The sequence below is a fragment of the Dama dama genome, chromosome 33, assembly GCF_033118175.1.
Source record: "Dama dama isolate Ldn47 chromosome 33, ASM3311817v1, whole genome shotgun sequence".
Lineage (NCBI taxonomy): Eukaryota > Metazoa > Chordata > Mammalia > Artiodactyla > Cervidae > Dama > Dama dama.
The window spans coordinates 57,250,894-57,274,119 of record NC_083713.1 but is presented as its reverse complement, the minus strand read 5'-3'; the positions used below and the strand labels follow the sequence as shown (position 1 = coordinate 57,274,119).

The following is a 23,226-nucleotide window of genomic DNA, read 5'->3' as shown; positions in this document are numbered from 1 at the left end:
AATCAGTTATATGATTAAATAGTAGGTTGACTGGCATGAGAATGATAGCACAGTTAATGATCTACTCCAGACTTTATTTAAGCCCAGATAAATTATTCTTTTTTTTTTTTTTTTTTTTTTTAAGACAAGCAGTTGGATTGTCTTTGTTCTAAAGGGCAGAGGCATACTGGGTTTGTTTGGCCAGGTCTAATTTGTCTTCCTGATGCAAATTATCTATGCTTTATTGCTGCTTATTATTACCCCCCAAACCCACAGAAGATGATTGAGCTGCACATAAGTTTAATACAGCAGGTTGACTGACCTTGAGAGTTTAATTTCTATCTCAAACAAAAGCATCTGCCTTTAAAAACAAATCTTTTGTGTAAGCTATAACAGTGGGAGAGGGGGTTTTGAGCTAACGTTCCAACTGCCTCATGAATAAGGTTAAAACCCTCCACATGTGTTGTATTTTTGGGGGTCATGTGAAAGTTCCTGAGTTACTAATTAAAGTGTAGGGTTTAATTCTGTCATCTTGTACACAACTTTATAAAGCTTCAAAGCTTTTCTAAGCTGCTAACCTTGGAAGTGCCCTTATTAAATACCTTTGCTTCTCACATGTTCTGGATCTTAAAGAAGTTCTGAGGTAATTTCAGACTAATCTGTGTTCATGACTAAAAATCTTACTGTGATCTAAGCAAGCAGATTGGGGACAGCTAAGAATGTAACACACCATCCACTCTTTCATGTCAATTAAGCTCTTTCTAAATTCTCTTAACAGTTTATGATTATGCTGATATTCCTTTTTGACCTGAGGAAATATATTTAGATTGGTGACTTTAGTAAGTCAAAATACATTCTAATCATAGAAAAAAAAAAAAAAAAACATGGCACTATGCTTAGCTTGTATCATGCCTGTTGAAGTGGCTTTATTACTGGGACAAATTAAGAATAAACAGAAGATTCATGTGCTCTAATCCAGTGCTAGTTAGGTAAAACTACTTGAATTCAACTATATAAATCAACTATGTAAAAGAAATAGACAACTTTTTCATCTCTATTGATATCTTTCCTGAAATTTTAAACAGCTAATCAATTTGGTTCTTTGTTGTTACTAATTTACAACTTGTTAAAATTGCAATTACTTTTTCCTCTAGGTTTCCCTTTTGATAATAGTAATGCATTTTTTTCTGTGACTACTAACCCAAATCACACATATATAAGTGTGCAAACATACACATAAACACACACACACATACACACAAGATAATTCTCAATAGCCTGGTGGTGATTTAGTCGCTAAGTTGTGTCTGACTCTTGTGACCCTGTGAATTGTAGCCTGCCAGGCTCCTCAGTCTATGAAGATTTTCTAGGCAAGAACACTGGAGTGGGTAGCCATTTCCTTCTCCAGGGGATCTTCCAACCCACGGATCAAACCCATTTCTCTTGCATGGCAGGCAGATTCTTTACTTACTGACCTAGGAGGGTAGCCCAACATATTTTATATTTAATTACTATTTGAAAAACAGAATTGTTTGTGATATGATTCATTACCTGAGATTATTTTTAATCAAACAAAATATAAGAAAAACAAAACTTAAATAAGTGATGCCTATCTGACAAAAATGGGGCCTCCCCAGTGGCTCAATGACAAAAGAATTCACCTGCAATGCAAGAGATGCGGGAAACGTGGGTTTGATGGCTAGCTCAGGAAGATCCCCTCAAGAAGGAAATGGCAACCCACTCCAGTATTCTTGCCTAGAGAATCCCATGGACTGAGGGGCCTGGCAGGCTACAGTCTACAGGGTCGCAAACACACACACTCAGCACATCTGACAGAAACTAGATATGTGATCATTACCTACCCATTTCATTATCTGATTAAAAGTTACATTGTGAAACCATATAATCATTATCAAAGATGATCATTCAAAAACACACAAAATAGAAAAACCTATAAAATAAGCCATGCCCCTCCTCCAGGGGATCTTCCCAACCCAGGGATCGAACCCATGTCTCCCACATTGCAGGTGGATTCTTTACTGTCTGAGCCACCAGGGAAGCCCGTAAAATAAGCAGGAGCTCACAAATATTTTTATAGGTGGGACTTGGGGTATCCCTCAGATAAAAATTAAGTTAGCTGTCCTTTCTTATTACAAAAACAAAAAATATACCTCTATTTTTCAAGACCTGGTCAAATGCAATTTCATAATGAAGTCTATCCCTAGTTTTTCTCTCAAAATTAGCTCTTTCTTCTGTTTCCCAGTGACAGTTCTTACTTATTTTATAGAATTTATAACATTTATAACTTGTATTGATTTTGATGGTGTTGCATGTCTGATAATTCAAATTTTAAAAGTTCAAATAATTATGGGCAGGGCTTATTTCTTGTTCATATTTATACTCTGTAACATTAAACTTGGTTTTGTTGATATTAATCATGTCTCCAATTTAAATTGTATTATCTGATGGTCAATCCCCACAAATTTTAAATCTATAAGATTTTCTGTCATGGAATTAAAATAAATTTTACTGCTTTAAAACTTGATTGAGTTGATGAGATAATATCTAGCTTTTAAATAGAGGATGTGGTGCTCTTACTTGAGAGAGGGTTATAGAAAATCCTGATTGGAGGGATATATGCATTGTTTTTGCATTTATCTTTTCCTAGAGACAATGTTTTGAGAAATCAGAACTGGAGGTATAAGTTTCTAAGTTATTGGTGTAAATTGTGAAGTGTGAAATGTTTGGAAGAGGGGGAGTTAATGTGGAGCCATCACCTTGAGGAACACTCCATCATAATTAATTCCTTCCATTTTGACAACTGTTGAGCCCTGCCAATCCTATTCTTCCACTGTCTCCTCTGTCAATCCTCACATTTCTATTGCTATTACAAATGCTACCATCTGTCTTTTATCACTCTTCAAAGGGAACTCCCAATGGGTTGTTTCTTATAGACCTGTCATATGCCTTTCACTTGTCTTCCTAAAACATGAATTGAAAAAAAAAAAATGTGATATTTATCCTCAAAACCTTCTAATTATTTTGTTGACAGTAAAATCAGTCAAAGCTTTTAATTACAACATTAAAGATTTCTGCATAGCTCTAGTCTCACCTTCTGCTATGATCCTTCACATGTCCCCGGCTCTAGCCTTAAAGAACTCATCTACCTCAAAATCACCACTAACTCCCCCTGCTTCCAAACAAGTACTCATATTGCCCCTCAGAGTACAGTGACTAACCTGTGAACCCAAACTCTAAGCTTTTGAGGAAATTCATTAGGAAATCCTATCCATCCTCTAAAGTCCAAATATGAACTTTAAAACTTTAAAAATCTCGCTAAATTCCAAAAAAGTATGCATTTAATTCTATTTTAATTTATAGATAAATTGTGTGGGGTGTGTGTGTGTGTTTACAGCAAGCACACCGCTTTACAACATCTTTGAAGACATTTATCGCCTTACTGATTTCTACTGATCTATATAGTAGTTACTTAATAATGTATTTTAATAAAGAAATAAATGAATAAATCCTTTATTAATTCTATAATTGGTTCAGAAGCTTTAGATAAGAACATAGTTCTGAACAGAGTAATTTTTGTTAATAGGCTATTATGGCAGAGAATATCTGTGATGCTTCCTTGTGTACAATGCAAAAGGTATTATGGTAGAAAAAATATGAATAAATCAGTTTTTTTCTGAAAATTTTTGCTTAAAATTATATTATGCTATTTAAAATAGAGCTTTTCAAACTTAAATCACATCTTCATAAAAAAATAAAATAAAACAACTTATATTAGGGTCAAACAATTATTTGGATACAAATTCAGATGGTCCTATTTCGACTTGTCTTCCAATCCATTTGCCACAGAATAGTAAGAATAGTTTGCTTTTTTAATATAAACTGATGATATCACAACTCTGTTTTACACTGGCACTTAAGAACAAAGTTCTCATCATGGTACACAAGGCCCTGCTTTCTTTAAGATTGTACCTTCAGTAACTTTCCCAGTTGCCATCTACAACCAGTCCCACTGTCTTCATTGCAGTTCATATAACCACTGAAAATCTTCAGCTGTACCATTTTCTTGATCTGAACGCTTTCCCTCACTCTCCAAGGCTTGCTCCTTCTCTAAACAAAGTTTCAACTGAAATGATGGCACGTTAAAGAGACTTTTCAGCAAACCGATTTAAACAGTTTTCTGTTAGTCTCCTTCGCCTTAACATGCTTGTTTGATTCCATTTCTTTGGTCTCTAGAAATTACATTAATTGTTCACTTGGTACTTATTTACTGTTGCATCTCCCCATTCCCTAGTTTGCAGATAACACAAAATGCTCCATGAGGGCTAAGACTATGCCTGTTTTGTTAACTATCATAGTTCTAGTGCGGCAGTCTGAGTGTAGTATATTTTTACAAGAAAAATGTGTGTATATGTGGTATACACATATGTATTCCATGTATGTATACACATGTATACATACATGCATATATACATGTTCATGTCTGTTTTTTAGGTTGGTGTATGACAGCAGTATTCTACTTAAAAATCTGTCTGATGGGAGAAGTAGAAGAGTCATTCTTTGCAGCATTAGAGGCAAATACAGAATTAGCTGGTAGATAGGTTCTACTGGGATGCAGATATTGACTTAATGAAAAGAAAAAATGTCCTATCAGATTTGTCCCTAAATGTTTTGAATCATGTATTTACATGCTATAGGTTTCAAATCTAAACTGGATGCTTGCCTCTTAGGGAAGTGTTACAATGGATTTCTGAATCTGAAGAGAGAGGCAGGACTAGTGACCCCTGAATTTCCTTCCAAATCATCTGGTTCCACAACCTCTGCTCAGTGTCATTTCCCTGAGTACCTGAAAAACCCTTTAATTCTATTGGAAAATATTTTCCTCTAACAGAATACTGAGAAAGAAGATTTTGTTTTAAGATATATTTGAAACATCTTGCCTCAAGGAAATTTAGAAAATGTGGAATAAATATTTTCTTTTAATATTAGGATTGCCTTGGTTTAAGGTCAGAGAGATGACTTGTTTTATTTATTTATTTTGAGATGACTTGCTTTAAAAGTCCAAGAATAAAATAGAAATTTAAAAAGTCCACACATAAAACCACTGATATTACTTTATAATTATGCCTTACAAAAATTCAGTTAGTTCACCTGCTGATTAGGTCAGCCTAGAAAGAAGCACCCTGATTGTATCTGGAGCTAATCCCAATACAGTTTTAGGAACAGAAATCTGGTGATCTCAAATTACAAGTGAGTCATGTGCTTCCTAGTCAATTATCTTTTGTATGTTTATGATACAGTATAAAAAACAAATTTTGTAATCCTATTGTGAAACACTGAAATACAAGCTATGAAGGGGATAAAAACCACAGACAAAAACTGAACATGTAAATTATGCATGCCACTCATTTCATTCTGAGATTCTATTAGGAATTTTCACATTTTTTCCCAATATTTTCATACATACAGTATTATTTGTATTCAGGTTAGCTCTGAGCAAAATTATAAGGAAAATATATTCCCATGAATAGCACAAAATAATCCATCCTAAAGAAAGTAGCACCTACTATTATAAAATGATGTCACTATGTGAAAACTTTGGTTATATCTAAAATTATATGATTCCCAATCTAGACTAATCAAGAGTAGCACAGTAAAGTGGTTTTGAATAAAGTCTTGGGTTTAAATATCTATCCAGTTTCTTAATAATCAAAATTTTTTTGCAGATTTGTTACCAATTTCTCTGTAAAACAAGAACGAGAATAGCAACTAATTCAGAGGACTATTATAGGGAATCATGGACAGAGCATAGTAACCTATTTAATACAATGCATGGTCCTTAGTAAATGAATAACAAAGAGTTGCTATTCTTTTAATACATTAAATTTCAATAGCCTTTACTTAAAAGTTAAATCAATTGATTTGTTGGTTTGAATTACTTATCTTGGTGTCAGTCCATCTAAAATGGAGAATAATGGTGCTTGTCAGAATAAATCAAGTAAATATATTCTTAATACAAATAATCTATATCAGTTCAATGCATTTAGGTAAGTTTACTTAGCACATTTTCTAGGAGAGGAAATCATTAAATGAGTAACTTTTCCTAATCAGGTCATTGATATGTGAATGCACATGTGGAATAAAATGTACTTCTTCTGGGTATGAAAAAAAACAAACTATCTAGCATCATTTTCTTTATATAAAGCTGATCAAACATCTCATACCCGCTAACAGGATCCACCACAATCCCTCTGGGGTGGGACATTTCTCCCTCTAAGAGAGTCTTCCGACTCTGAGAAGCCTTCTCTAGCCTGGCCACATTAATGGTCTTCCTGTGGCCATCGTTTGTCCAGTACAGGTTATTTCCTATCCAATCCACAGCAATGCCCTCCACATTATCCAGATCTGCAAAAAGCAAAAACAAGAAAGAAACAGATTTTATATTACTGTTCACTACTTGTGTTCTACTTAATAAAAAGTTTAATTGTAAAAGGAATACATTCTGATCCATAAATTCTTTTAGAGTGAGGTTTTGCCAATATCATCCCATAGAACAGATTTCACTTTTGTTTTGAACATCATTTTATGTGAATAACAGGCCCTTTCTTGAGATATTTTAATTGAAACAGTGATCTGCCAAAGAATAGGAAAATATATGATGAGAGATAAAAGGGTGAAAATGAGTCTTCAGAATAAAAATATAGTTTTATAGGCTGTTCAGAAGTAAAATGTCAAGTAACGTGATCAGATAGCATGTTCAAAAGTAAGCAGGTTTTTTTTTTTTTTCAAAAGTAAGCAGGTTTAAACACGTAATATATAATGTGAATAACCAAAACAATGCAAATGCCATTTTGCCAAAAGATGAAGAGGTTCAGTGGAAGAACATCTTTGAAAGCCCAGAACAGGTTGTCTCCATGGAACTGCAGGAAGAGTGAACTCAAAGAAGTGTTAAAATATATTCTCGACTTATTTTGAAAAAGGACAGCGTTACTGGCTCCTCTAAGAGATAAGCACTGATAACTTAAAGGAATACTCTAAACATACAATCGTTTGAGCTCCCCTAATTCAAATCTTTATAGAAAGGTAAACTCTAATGCTTATCAATGAAGGTTGACAGTCTATTAGTACATAATAGCAGTAGAATAGATCCCCAATGTAGAGATTTTTATAACTACACTCGTTCTATGGTCTTTTCCTCACTTTTAGCCATTTTGTAAAGCACTTTTCAAATTGTACACATCATAAATATAACTCTGTTCCTCTATGGCAGAAAAAATTACGGTGAACTCCTTCACTTCTTTAAAAACCCAGAAAACCATTGTCTCTTTTCCTTGTGGTGTGAGATAAAGAACTGGCACTTGCTGGACACAACAACAGGTAGGAGTACATCAGAGACAGAGACGCGCATTCACACATTCCTGGGAAACCTACATGACAGTTCACTGCAGTTGCTCGGTCATGTCTGACTCTGCGACCCCATGGACTGCAGCACGCCAGGCCTCCCTGCCCATCACCAACTCCCGAATCTTACTCAAACTCAAGTCCATTGAGTTGGTGATGCCATCCAACCATCCCATCATCTGTCATCCCCTTCTCCTCCCACCTTCAATCTTTCCCAGCATCAGGGTCTTTTCCAATGAGTCAGCTCTTCACATCAGGTGGCCAAAGTATTGGAGTTTCAGCTTCAACATCAGTCCTTCCAAAGAATATTCAGGACTGATTTCCTTGAGGATGGACTGGTTGGATCTCCTTGCAGTCCAAGGGACCAACACCACAGTTCAAAAGCATCAATTCTTTGGCACTCAGTTCTGTTTATAGTCCAGCTCACACATCCACACATGACTACTGGAAAAACCATAGTCTTGACTAGAAGGACCTTTATTGGAAAAGTAATGTCTCTGCTTTATAATATGCTGTCTAGGTTGGTCATAACTTTCCTTCCAAGGAGCAAGTGTCTTTTAATTTCATGGCTGCAATCACCACCTGCAGTGATTTTGGAGCCCCCCCAAAAATAAAGTCTGTCACTGTTTCCACTGTTTCCCCATCTATTTTCCATGAAGTGATGGGACCAGATGCTAGGATCTTAGTTTTCTGAATGTTGAGTTTTAAGCCAACTTTTTCACTCTCCTCTTTCACATTAATCAAGAGGGTCTTAAGTTCCTCTTCACTTTCTGCCACACGGGTGGTGTCATCTGCATATCTGAGGTTATTGATATTTCTCCAGGCAATCTTCATTCCAGCTTGTGCTTCATCAAGCCCAGTGTTTCTCATGATGTACTCTGCATATAAGTTAAATAAGCAGGGTGACAATATACAGCCTTGACGTACTCCTTTTCCTATTTGGAACCAGTCTGTTGTTTCATGTCCAGTTCTAACTGTTGCTTCCTGACCTGCATACAGATTTCTCAAGAGGCAGGTCAGGTGGTTTGGTATTCCCATTTCTTTAAGAATTTTCCACAGTTTGTTGTGGTCCACCCAGTCAAAGGCTTTGGCATAGTCAATAAAGCAAAAGTAGATATTTTTCTGGAACTCTCTTGCTTTTCCAATGATCCAACAGATGTTGGAAATTTGATCTCTGCTTCCTCTACCTTTTCTAAATTCAACTTGAATATCTGGAAGTTCATGATTCACATACTGTTGAAGCCTGGCTTGGAGAATATTGAGCATTACTTTACTAGCGTGTGAGATGAGTGCAATTGTGTGGTAGTTTGAGCATTCTTTGGGATTACTTTTCCTTGGGATTGGAATGAAAACTGACCTTTTCCAGTCCTGTGGCCAGTGCTGAGTTTTCCAAATTTGCTGGCATATTGAATACAGCACTTTCACAACATCATCTTTTAGGATTTGAAATAGCTCAACTGGAATTCTACCACCTCTACTAGCTTTGTTTCTAGTGACACTTCCTAAGGCCCACTTGACTTCTCATTTCAGAATGTCTGGCTCTAGGTTGGCGATCACACCATTGTGATTATCTGGGTTGTGAAGATCCTTTTTGTATAGTTCTTCTGTGTATTCTTGCCACCTCTTCTTAATGTCTTCTGCTTCTGTTAAGTCCATTCCATTTTTTCCTTTATTGTGCCCATCTGCATGATATTGCCTCATATATAGATGTCATAAATATTGACTCATCATATTCTTTAATCATGGCCCTCTGGCCTTGGGAATATAAAATTTTCTTTTGTGACCCATTTTGCTAATTAGCATGAGCTCTAGCTCAGGATAACTAATCCAATGTGTGATTTGATCTAACTGAAAATCTCATTAGAGTGATATGTTCTCAATTTCACTAACCTATCTGCTTCATTACCAACCAATATGAGTAATTTTCACAGGTTAATTGTGCCTATGCTTAGAAAAAAGGTTTAATTTTGTCTTTACCTTATTGATGGTTAATTCTACTGAACACTCTCCTGTTCTAGCATAATGGAAAAGAATAGCTGGTTCCTCTTTTCTATTTATCATAGTCTGTGGCTGGTTTTTATCTTGATTATTGGTTTTCAAAATTTATATTACATCCGAAATCCATTTCAGCATGGAAACTTTCTTCTTTAAAAACCTTTGCACTTTTAAAACATCTTTTGAAATCGACTTGACACTTTTCTCTTTTATACAAAGCAGTTATAGCATTATATGATTGAAATTTTGTTTCTGACACTTGGGTAAGCAATTCAGTCATTCTGATCCTTAATTTTTTCCATTTAAAAAGGGATGATAATAATAGCACCTATTCTTGTGAGATGATAACAAGACATAAATTAGCTACTGCATGTAAAATACTTAGCATACTGCCTGCGATATTGTAAATTCTCAACACATGTTAGTTTTTATTAATTCATCAGGATTAAAAATGTACATATATTTGGGCTTTTTTGATAGGAATATACCTTATGCTTTTCTCTTTTAAAATGGTTATTCAGTAATGATTTCCTGCATTTTGACCAATGGCCAAATTTAATTAGAAATAGGATATGCAGAATCAGTAGTGAATAAATAGAGTGGAATAGAATGGAATTCTAAAAAGCAGAATGTGGGAAGAAACTGTCTCTAATTGGTTTGTTTTTGTCTTTGAAAAATGAAATGTTTGAACTGCATAAAGTAGAGATTAGAATCACAAGTTTTTGAACCACACTTCGGAGGCTCTGACACTCATTTATTCTCTAATGGAACAAGTTACACCTGATCTTTAAGATGGGTGTAATGATGGTGTTTAATGCATAGGATTGTTTTGAGGATTAAATTCATTAATATATGCAAAATTCTTAAAAATAATATGTGCTACATAATTAATACCATATAAATGTTGCTATGAATGTTATTACTAACAGTATCACTATTATTATAATCTCTTTAAGTATCTGTCTTTGAGACAGAAGTGACTCAATTAGCTTAAAATGTTTTTTAATATTATTTTTGTGTGTGTCTGTTTTTCTCTTCTGGAAAGAATGAAGCTGAATGTAAATTTTAAGATTAAAAAAAGTAAAAAATTAATCTGTGTGCCACTTGGAATGTTTTTTAGGCTATCTTTAACTGGACACAGAGAAATTTCCTCTCTTATAATTGTAGGACAAAGCCTGAACAATCAATGAATCCTTTTCTCAACAAATATACACTGGTAAGGTAAAACTCTACCTTTATATCATTTGGCATATTCCTTTAACTTATGACTTGGATGAAAAACTAAAACATTAGTTTTATATACATCTAATCTTTTATTCAAGAGGGTTTGGTTGAGACTTGCCTGATAACTATTTGGAACTCCCTAACAAGAAACCTTCAACTAGGTGATCAGTAGCATATGAAGGTTTATGACACTGAACTTCCAAACAAGCATAGGTAACTATAGAGACACTAGCTGCTAGTTCAAGGAAACACGTGACTGTTCAAAAGAAAATTGTTTGTTAAAAAGAAACTTGCCAGAGTAGATTGCTTTGATACCTTTGGGTAAGAGTTGAAGTAGCCTTCACTCCAAAATCAACATTCAGTACCTCGTCAGCATCATCAGCAGTACACAACTAATGGCAAACAAAATCATGACCTTTTTAAAAAATCTGGTCAAAAATCTTCCTTATGCTTCAAAAAAATACCCATTTTCATTTATCAATAGGAAGGAACTTGTAGTTTTTCAAATAACAAAAATTCCAATAATAATGGCTTCTTTTAATTTTTTAATAGATTGAGATTATGTCTGTATGTCCCCTTTAAAGTAAAGAATCGAGACACTTATCTATATAATTCAGGTTGAAAATAGACTTTTCATGTACTCTGTGAATACTTAAGATTAACATATTATTTGACTCAAATTATTAGCTTTTTCATTACTTTTTCTTTGTAAACATTGCTCTAGTATTTCAAGAATAACTTTTATAAATAGACACAATATATAATAGTGTGTTAGAAAAATATGCATCTCCATGAAAATCTAGATTTTTTCACTCAAGTGAAAAATTCTTGACAGTAGTATTGTTATTTCCTACAAGTGATACCTACCATACATGAAATGAAGATCAATAAGAGATAATTAAACATATGTAAATGGAAAGGAATAATTATGTAGATTTAAAATAAAACAGAAAGCTATTTAATTAATGTAATATCTAGGATTAGGTAAAATAAGCATTTAAAAAGAAGTTGGGAAATATATTCTAAAACCAAAGCATTATTATTATTTAGATATTATATATTTGTGGAAAAGAAGTATTACAGTTCTTATAGTTAAAATGAAATCTTCCACTTTTAAAAATGGGTCCAAGATAAAAAATAAATAAATAAATGGCTAAGGTTGTGAGCAATGGCTTTAGTTTCCTTAAGGTGTATAGGTCGTATCTCCAGATTAATGCATAAGTCTTAATGCTTTACAAAATAATTTGATTAATATTGTAAGGAATTAATTGGATATTACACCCCATAACTGCCACTATTAAAACACAGGGCCTAGATTTTTCTAATGTATTCAAGTTTTTCTATCCTTAGTATGAACATTATTTTTCTGAGTTAGAGCAAAGTATTCAAATTCCAGAAGTGTTGGCATGAGTGCAAAGTATGACTACATGCCTTAAATAACTGAAAGTGCCCTACAAATGTAGACACATTCAGAGACAGGGGTGCCTTATCATGCCTCAGAGTTACTGCTTGGACAACTCTCCTGCCTCATATTCCTATAGTTCAATTAATACAAATTCTTACTGTGCATTTCAATAAGGCCTTAGGGCTTCCCTGGTGGCTCAGAGGTTAAAGCGTCTGCTTGCAATGCGGGAGACCTAAGTTCGATCCCTGTGTTGGGAAGAGCCCCTGGAGAAGGAAATGGCAATCCACTCCAGTACTCTTGCCTGGAGAATCCCATGGACGGAGGAGCCTGGTTGGCTACAGTCCACGGGGTTGCAAAGAGTTGGACACAACTCAGTGACTTCACTTCACTTAGGTGTCCTAGCTCATATGTATCTGACATGTGTGAATGAAGTTCATTTCATTAACACTGTGGCAATAATGTTTGCCTACTGAATTTTCTGTCTCATAAGGTTACAGGAGTACTCGGCCAGACTAAAGTTTTCTGTATTATCTGTCCCCAGTGGCTAGCTGGGGCTGATGTTCTCATCCTCATTTTCATTCCAGGTCCTTCCTCAGTTCATTTATTAGGTTGAGGAGGGTGAATACACAAGCTACTCACAATGGAAACAAAGTATTTTGCTGTTTTATTCAAAAAGATATGTAAAGTGCATATAGGGGTCTTGATTTTCAGATGAACAGAATACAATGCCACAGTGATTTCCTTAAAAAAAACAAAAAACATGTTTTTATTTTCAGTCTGGGGAGAAGGTGATACAGGTGGTCTCTCTATGACATTCAGATATTTCGTCTTTGATGCAATAATGAGCACAAGTGAAGTCGCTTAGTCGTGTCTGATTCTTTGCGACCCCATGGACTGTAACCTATCAGGCTCCTCCGATCATGGGATTTTCCAGGTAAGAATACTGGAGTGGGTTGCCTTTTCCTTCTCCAAATAATGAACATATATGAGCATAAAGAGAATGTCACAGTATGTACCATACTTACCAAAACAATAATCTAAAGTGATGAGTAAAATGAAACATATTAAAGCCTGTTAGGAACTGAGATTTTTACCCTACTTTCAAGCTTTCAAGTTAGCATGTTTCTGTTTCAGGGATGATGGTGGATGACACAAAACTTGTAGTTCAGGTGTGGCACAGCTTGCAGCATGGTCATCAGCAGACTGGTGTCCCTTTAGTCCACAATCCCAAATGGGATGGGCCTATGTGGATGCCTTCACACACAGTGGGCTGCATTACATAGGAGAAGAATTCTGAATTGATAAAACCCAGTATTTTCTAATGGGTAATAAGCCAGCCTTGCTTAATTGCACCAGATGGATGTTCTACCTCTTCTTCCAAGTTTCTGTTCTATGCAAACATCCTTGTTAGAATATTTCAGAACAAAAGGCAATTGGTGCCTTCCTCTAAGATACACAGAAATCTGAGAGATCCATGGAGAAGTGTCTCCCAAGAAAAGATCCTAAAAAGTTATAATTTATGTTTTTAACAATGCAGATGAAGTAAAGAAGTATATGAACACGACTGTAAATAACAATCTGGGTTCCAGGCTACAGCTCTATGGGAATTCTCTATTGATTTACACTACCACACTTTATATTGTTTGACTAGCTATGTGTGATAACTAACTTATAAGTCAATTTGGTCAGGGCATAGTACACAGAAATTCAGTTAAATATCAGTCCAGATATTTCTGTGAAGGTACTATTAGATGATATCAACATTTAAATCAATGCAATTTAAATAGAGCAGATTACTCTCCATAATGTAGGTTGATCTAATCCAATCAGTTGAAGACTTTAAGAGAAAGCAGACTAAGGTCTCCTGAGGAAGAAGGAATTTGGCTTCTAAACTGTCTTTGGATTCAAGCAGCAATATCACCAACTTTTCCTGCATCTACAACCTGTCATTCTATCCTGTTGATTTTGGACTTGTTATTCTCCACAACTGTGTGAGACAATTCTTTAAGTGTATATCTCTAATTCTTCTTCTTTATGTATACAATCTATAGGTCCTGTTCATCCAGAGAATCCTAATACATCACTGCCATGCCTGTGATCTGGAAAAGCTTTTGCTGCTAACTTCTGTTAACAACCTTTTGCTACCCAATTCCATCCACTTAGCAAGAGAGATAGAGAAGTGAAGTTGCTCAGTCGTGTGCGACTCTGTGATTCCATGGACTGCAGCTTACCAGTCTCCTCCATCCATGGAATTTTCCAGGCAAGAGTACTGGAGTGGGTTGCCAGTTTCCTTCTCCAGGGGATCTTCCCGACCCGGGGAATGAACCTGGGTCTCCCACATTCCAAGCAGATGCTTTACCCTCTGAGCCACCAGGGAAGCCCAAGAGAGAGAGAGAAGAGAGTAAAAATTGCTTCAACATCTGAACATAAAATATTGGAGATATTCTTGAATATTCCATTTAGTCCTTTGAAGTGGTTATAATTTGTAAAAAGACAATACTTTGGAACTTACTGCACTAATACTAAATTACTCCATCTCTATTAAATGAAAAAGAAACTCTATTAAAAGTCACTTGAACAATCTCATTTCATAAAAAGTGATGTTTTCACTAACTATATTTTCTAATATGTTTCATATTTTTCAATTTGGTCATTTAAACATCCAAACAGATGTCACTTCAGTTGATAATTTTTATTGAAATTTGAAAAGAAACACACTTTTCTTAGGCATCATGTTTAGTGAAAGACAGTGACCATTAAATTTCGAGTTGAGTTTAAAAGTCAGAGGCTGTACATCTCCATTATACTTATAATAACCAGGATAAAGAACAAATGCGTCATCCCATCCAACCATCTTCCTGGAGATTAGCTTAACATATTAAATTATCAAAAGTGTACTTATTTCAGACCCTCATTAGTACCTAGTGGGAAAATGATAGGCAAAATACATATGTGGATAATAGGTAAATGAGATAAAGGAAGTCAAGTACTTAATAGTAATTTATCTCACAATAAGTTTATATAGCTACCCAGGAAAATGCATACAGTCATAACCCTCTTTAGTCCACAGGTAGCCTTATAAAACTGAAGCAGTGAATCAGGGGAAGATGCAATAATAAAACTAGGCAGGGATCTAGTTTTAAATCTGGTATTTCATAGACTAAAGGCAGCTAGAGAATCATATGGAGCTTCCCTGGTGGCTTAGTAGGAAAGAGTCAGCCTGCAATTCAGGGGACACAAGTTTGATTCTTTCCCCTGGAGAAGGAAATGTCAACCTACTACAGTATTTTTGCCTGGGAAATCCCATGGACAGAGGAGCCTTGTGGACTAAAGCCCATGGGATTGCAAAAGAGTCAGCCATAGCTTAGAGACTACAGATACATGAGAATCATATAGTCCAACATCTAGATCTACCAATCATGGAAAAAAAAAAAAAAAACCAACAACCTGGAAAGTAAAGTTATTCACAGGGACCCACATTTAGTTAGTAGTCAATTCAGTCAGTCTGGAAATATGATTCATGTTCCAATGTACCTATCCACTATAAAGTTGGATCTCTAGCATTGTAAAAAGAAAAATTATAAACTGAAGCAAGAGCCAAAGAAAGTTAACATAAGCAACAATTTATTAGCAGGAAACAGTGGGACATGAAAGAGAAAGGAGTAGAGATAAGTAAGATTACTGAAGGAAAGGAGGATTTAACAACCTTCCAATCAAAACATTATTCTCAATAAACTGCAGATTTGACTTCTTACCTAAATGTAGTAGATGGCTGATAATGTAGAGTTTCAATAAATGTCTGTATAATGGGAGTCAAATATTAAAATAAACAAGGAAAAATTGAGACATTGCTATAGTATACACAAAACTGAGAAAATATAATTACTAAATTCATGATGGAAAAACTGGAGAAACTGAGTAAGGTTTTTTTTTATTTTTTTAAACTGAGTAAGGTTTTTAGTAGGGCTGTATCAACACTAATTCTCTACTCTTGATAATTGTCTTATTAGGTAATATGTTACTATTAGGAAAACTGTGTGAGGGATATCAAAAAATCTCTATACTATTTTGTAGTTTTTCCACCAAACTAAATAAAAGTAGTTCAAAATTAATTTTTAAAAATTTAATCAAATAAAAGAATGAATGGTTTTGTAAATACAAGTAATACAAATATTATTTGTAATATAAAGAATATACTATTTGTAATATAAAAATATATTATTATTTGTAACATGAAGTCACAGGACTGGAAAAGGTCAGTTTTCATTCCAATCACAAAGAAGGGCAATGCCAAAGATTGTTCAAGCTCCCCCACAATTGCAATCATTTCACATGCTAGCAAGATTATGCTCAAAATCTTTCAAGCCAGACTACAACAATACATAAATGAAGAACTTTCAGATGTACAAACTGAATTTAGAAAAGGCAGGGGAACCAGAGATCAAACTGCCAACATCTGTTGGATCATAGAAAAAGCAAGAGAATTCCTGAAAAACACCTACTTCTGCTTTATTGACTAGGCTAAAGCCTTTCTGTGGATCACAACAAACTGTGGAAAATTCTTCAAAGAATGGGAATACCAGACCTGCCTTACCTGCCTCCTGAGAAACCTGTATGCAGGTCAAGAAGCAACAGTTAGAACCAGACATGGAACAACAGACTGGTTCCAAATTGGGAAAGGGGTATGTCAAGGCTGTATACTGTCACCCTGCTTATTTAACTTATATGCAGAGTACATCATGTGAAATGCTAGGTGGGATAATGCTCAAGCTGGAATCAAGATTGCCAGGAGAAATATCAATAACCTCAGATATGCAAATAACAACACTGTTATGGCAGAAAGTGAAGAGGAACTAAAGAGCCTCTTGATGAAGGTAAAAGAGAGTGAAAAATCTGGCTCAAAATTAAACTTTCAGAAATGAAGATCATGGATCTGGTCCCATCATTTCAGGGCAAATAGATGGGGAAACAATGGAAACAGTGGGAGACTTTATTTTAGGGGGTTCCAAAATCACTGCAGATGGTGACTATAGCCATGAAATTAAAAGACACTTGCTTCTTGCAAGAAAAACTATGACAAACCTAGACAGTGTATTAAAAAGCATAGACACTGCTTTGCCAAAAAAGGTCCATCTAGTCAAAGCTATGATTTTTCCAGTAGTCATGTACAGATACGAGAGTTGGACCATAAAAAAGGCTGAGCACCAAAGAATTGATACTTTTGTGCTGTGGTGCTGGAGAATACTCTTGAGAGTCCCTTGGACAGCAAGGAGATCAAACCAGTCAATCCGAAAGAAAATCAACCCTGAGTATTCATTGAAAGGACTGATGCTGTAGCTGAGGCTCCAGTAGTTTGGCCACATGATGGTAAGAGCTGACTCACTAGAAAAGAATCTGATGCCGAGAAAGACTGAAGACAGAAGGAGAAGGGAGCAACAGAAGAAGAGACGTTTGGATGGAATTACTGATTCGATGGACATGAGTTTGAGCAAACTCCACGAGATTGTAAAGAACTGGAAAGTCATGGATGCTATAGTCCATGGGGTCACAAAGAGTTGGACATGACTGAGCAACTGAACAACAGCAAATTATAAAGAAGATGTTAAAGGTTAGCTGTAGCATAATTGTAGAAGAGGGAAATAGTTAAAATAGCAATATTAATGCTATATTTTCTAACAGTTTTGGTGTGGTGAGCTAAATGAATCCTTATGATTCCACAGAAAATTGATATAGAAAATTAATGCTAAATAATTTACACAAATAAGTATATAGTATAAATTCATTCAAGGTAGATATGAAACTGTATAAGTAAACCTTGAAACTGCAAGCAAATGATATGTTCATTTGGAGAGTCTGGGAAAGTTTAAGACAAGGATGTCTTATGTATATTAACTAAAAATAATATTTTTATTAAAAATGTTACTTAAGTAAAATGAAGCCATGAAATTAAAAGATGATTGCTCCTTGCAAAAAAAGCTATGATCAACATAGACAGTGTATTAAAAAACAGAGACATTACTCTACTGACAAAAGTCCTTCTAGTCAAAGCTATGGTTTTTCCAGTAGTCATGTACACATGTGAGAGTTGGACCAGAAAGAAAGCTGAGTGCCAAATAATGGATGCTTTTGAATTGTGGTGCTGGAGAAGACTCTCTAGAGTCTCTTGGACAGCAAGGAGATCAAACCAGTCAATCCTAAAGGAAATCAACCCTGAATATTCACTGGAAGGACTGATGCTGAAGTTGAAGCTCCAAAGTTTCACCTCCTGATGTGAAGAGCCAACTCATTAGAAAAAACTCTGATGCTGGGAAAGACTGAAGGCAAAAGGAGAAGGGGACAACAGAGGATGAGGTTGGATGGCATCACTGACTCAATGGACATGAGTTTGAGCATGCTCCAGGAGATGGTGAAGAAAAGGGAAGCCTGGAGTGCTTTAGTTCATAGGGTCACAAAGAGTTGGACATGACCAAGTGACTGAACAGTAACAAAGTTCAAATGAATTATGAAAATATGTAACATTTTAGATTTCTGAAAAGTCATCAGAGAAGCTCTTTTTTAGAACAATTTCAGTAAATATCAAAGTGACTTAAGATAATCAAAGAATAATAATAATCATTCAACTTACTATCCCTTATTTTAGAAAAAAGAATCATTCTTCAATCATCATTGGTTGTGTTTAATCAGTTTAATTACTATTTTCAAAGTGAAAGTGTTAGTTGCTCAGCTTTGTCGGATTCTGTGACTCCATGGACTGTAGCCCATCAGGCTCCTCTGTCCATGGGATTTTCCCAGGCAAGAATGCTGGAGTGAGTTGTCATTCCCTTCTCTAGGAGATCTTCCAAACCTACAGACTGAATCCCAATCTCCTGCATTGAAGGTGGATTCTTTACTGTCTGAGCCACCAGGGGAAGTAATGACAGCCAAATAAAAGGCCCCATTCATCCACTTAATGCATATTCCTTGCATATCTATTATAAGCCAGGCACTGTTCTAAACCATAAGGGCCTATCAAAGAATGAAATAAACAAACACCTCTGATACCTCGAAGCTTACATTCTTATAACAAGACAATAAACAAACAATATATACTTAGGATCGGCTTTCCTGGTGGTTCTGATGTTAAAGAATCCGCCTGCAATGCAGGAGACTTGGGCTCGATCCCTGGGTTGGGAAGATCCTCTGGAAAAGGGAATGGCTACCACTCCAGTATTCTGGCCTGAAGAATTTCATGGACAGAGGAACCTGGCAGGCTATAGTCAATGGGGTTGCAAAGAGTTGGACATGACTGAGCGACTTTCACTATATACCTAGGATAAGTACTAAAGAAAACAAGTAACCAGAGAATGGTGGTAAGGATTTAGGTGGTGAATATGTGTAGATGTACAATTTGAGATGAGTTGGCCAGCAAGGACTGTCTGAGGAGGCAGTCTGTAAGCAAAGACCTCTGAGAGGTAAAGAAGAGAAGCAAGGAAGCAAGGGGACATCTGATGGAAGAGCATCCCAGACACAAGGAACAGGAAATGCAAATATCTGAGGGTGGAGCCACACCCAGAGCTTTCAGGAGATGACAAAGAGATTTCAGGAAAGAGCCTCAGGGGCATTATGGTTTATAGAGAAGGAAAACAAAGAATGTGTTGCTGTTGTTGTTTTCCCCTGTGAATTTACAAGTACTTAAGTGGAATATTTTTCAGATGATTACATGCAAAATCCTCATGAACTATAGAGATAAGTGATTTTTTAATGATGATATGTCTTTATTTCCAGGGTTTTGTGTGTAGGTTTTGGGAGAGGCAGTCCCTGAAGGACCTAGAGTCTCCCTGAACCTTGCTGCTGAGTGGGGTGAACAGTAAGGCTTGTCTGTCTTCTGATATTGAATATCATCTGTAACAGTCACATAAAGGACGAAATGTGACCACAGGGCACCTACTGTGAAACTGTTCACTCTACAAGACAGGAGACTTGAAAGTTTTCTATTTGCACCATTGTCGACTGTTTGTTCAAAAAGTGCTTATGCCCACTCAGTGGGTTCCTTGGCCACAGCACAACCAAGTCCATGCTTAGCATCCATCCAGGCCCATGACACTGCCCTGTGAGACTTGGGGACTGACCAGGAACCAGGGCAATTATGCCGATACTCATATTTGGGCACTACTGACATGGGGGGCCTGATGATTCTTTGTTATAGGAGACTGTACTGAACATGGCATGATGTTAGCACCCCCAGTCTCCATCTACCAAGTTCTAGGAGCACCTCCTTGCCAGTTATGACAACAAAAAATGATTCCATATATTGCCAATATCCTTTGTTTTGTTTGGAAAACAAAATTACCCCTGCTCTATGAGGTTGGAGTTCTACCTTGAAAGTAAATAAATGATAAATCTCAAACTTTTTTAGTTCATTTTGAATTCTATAAATATGAATTTTCTTGCCATCAAATGAAAAGTTCTTTGCAATATGTTTGTGGTAAAATTGTGAAAGAATATTAAATTAGATATGTGTAGCTAGTACAGTAGCTATACAAAATACTGTGCTCTTTAAAAAATATGCAGTCTCTGAGTGGACTAAATTTCATTGTAATTTCATATATAAAAAATACTGTAAAAGGAAAAATGGTAAACATTTCATGGATAAACATTGGGACACATATATTGGGAACATTTATCTCAGAATGATATTTTTAATGTATATCCCCAGATACATTTTTTAATATGAAAAAAAGGTACATATTGTATTTTACTTGAAACAATTGTGAGCTAAATTTTACTATTTGAAATTCCCCTGTTTGAGAGAAGTTAAACACCCTAACAGCTAAAATATCAAGGTAACTCTGATGCAAAATGTACAATAAAGGTTTATGAAAACTTGTTTTAGTAACAGAGGCAAAAAGTGCTAATTTTGGAGCCAGGGAAGCACAGCTATCCTGTGGAAGCAGATGTGTACTAACCAAAGAAGAAAACAAATGTGTATCAAAATTTCATACCATTATCAGACTATTACCACCCACAAAATATAGTAGTAGCATTAAAATACATTCATTCAATTTGTCTAAATATTACATATTACACTGGACAATAGCTGATTTATTGTTTTATATCTGAAAAAATCTAGAGAAGGAAATGGCAACTCACTCCAGTATTCTTGCCTGGAAAAACCCCATGGACAGAGGAACCTAGTGGGCTATAGTCCATGGGGGTCGCAAAGAGTTGGATATGAATTAGTGACTAAACAACAAAAATCTGAAAAACTCAGAGCCAAAATGCATATTTTTACAGGAACTTTGATTCTTTCCAATTGCATAGGAATAGTGAATAGAAAATAAAAAGTAATAGGTAAAAGAGAAAAGAGATGATATATTTCATTTAAGGAAGGTCTGAGTAGGTATCATTTCTTTAACCTTTTCTTTCTTGGGGGGAAAGGTGTGGCACACACAGGGATACACAAAAGGTATGAGTTCAAAAAAAAAAAAAAAAGGTGTAAGTACACATAATACAGTTTCCTAGGATAGGTGTGAGGCTGGAACCAAATAAAACTGGTCATGTATAAACAGATACCATAGGCTAGTTTGCTATTGCAAATCTGGGAAGCAAACAAGACTTCTGTCAAAAATAAAATATCTTGATGAATTTAGGGTTATACTTTCCCTCTTTAAGTCATCTATGAAACCTGTGCTTTCAAGATATTTTCCAATATATTTTTACAAGATATTATCTGTTTTGTTCGCTGGTAAATTTCCAGAACTTAGAACATTACTTATATATATAAAATTATCTTAGTAAATATTAATTGTTTGAATGAGCACATAAGTGAATGACTCACAAATACCTCATGAATAATTTCAACTTTCCTCTGAATGACACACAATGCCTTCTGTAATTATTTTCCACTAACCCTTTTATAAGCTGTATGATCCAGGCTTCTGCATTGGATGATACTACTTTCAGCAAATTGCTGTGCTGTTCTAGAGAAAACATGGACTTTTGTGTCAGAGAGAAATCCACTTTTCTGCTTCCTTTCGTTTTAGTCTTTATGAGAATTTTTATAATAAGAGTACCTGGATGACAAAAATATTACTACTTAAAAAATGCTATGTGATGAAAAAGTCAATAAGAAGTAAATAGTTTACTTTTTTTTTTTTTCATTTTTCCATTTTCTAAATCCTTATCCTCTTTTAAGGCCAAATTAACATTTTGTCTGCTACATAAATCTTTTCTTATTATCCCTGTGAAATTCATCTGTCCACTAAACTCCCTTAGAACTATATCTGTGTCCCATTCTTGATACTTTCCACCTATTGCCTTGCTAACTTTCGTAAAGTATCAACAAGCCAACATTTCCAATTGCCTCTAGGGAACAGGAGACAGGATACAAGTATCATTTATCCTTGACACTCCTAGTAGAGATCAATACTAAAGGCTTGGTAAATATTTATAAAATTTAAAAAAAAAAGAATGAATAAATTAAGCACTACAAATCCAAGGGATGGAAAAAATAACAGGGAATTGGGAATGTGCGTGTGATTAGCTTATTTACTCCAGAATATCAGTGAAGAATACTCTTTAATGTTTCAATATGATTATCATTCCTGTATTTCCACACAGTGCCAAATACCTAGAAGAAAAATTAAATTCTCAGTTTATCTACTGCTGCTGCTCCTGCCTTTCAAATACTCAAATACGTGGAACCATAAAAAACATTTTGTTTTTCATAGGTGCCACCTACAAATAACTGAATCAGAGAGAAATATCACACATATGAACATACACAGATTTTCATATGGAGACATATTTCTTAATTATGCTAAAGATATATCACACCCCATGGTTTGACATATGCCACCAGTATTCTCAGGAGCTTCAAAAGCAAAATTTGGAAAGTGTTTCTTTTTTAGCAAATATCCTGGATGATTAAAATATTACTACTTAAAAAATGTTATGTGATGAAAAGATCAATAAGAAGTAAATAGTTTCCTTTTTTTTTTCCCTTATGAGGGATGTATTTTTATTATTTTAATCATTACCAAGCCCATGTTGTTTTTGTCATTGTTGCTTAGTCACTAAGTTGTGTCCAACTCTTTTGTGACTCCATGGACTGTAGCCTACCCAGCTTCTCCATCCCTGGGATTTCCCAGGCAAGAATACTGGAATGAATAATTACCATTCTTGATATTCTAAAGTTGAATGTACTAGTGAATTTGGAATGCCAG

The 23,226-nt window shown here is 35.3% G+C and overlaps 1 protein-coding gene across 1 annotated transcript in view; it reads right to left on the bottom strand.

Moving 5' to 3' along the window:
* The window catches only part of LRP1B (LDL receptor related protein 1B), a 1,867,078-nt gene that overhangs the window by 861,953 nt on the left and 981,899 nt on the right, over positions 1–23,226 (bottom strand). Inside the window, exon 12 of the mRNA XM_061135390.1 lies at positions 6,222–6,402. Within this exon, the coding sequence (XP_060991373.1) occupies positions 6,222–6,402 (181 nt within the window). The remainder of the gene's footprint in view (positions 1–6,221; positions 6,403–23,226) is intronic.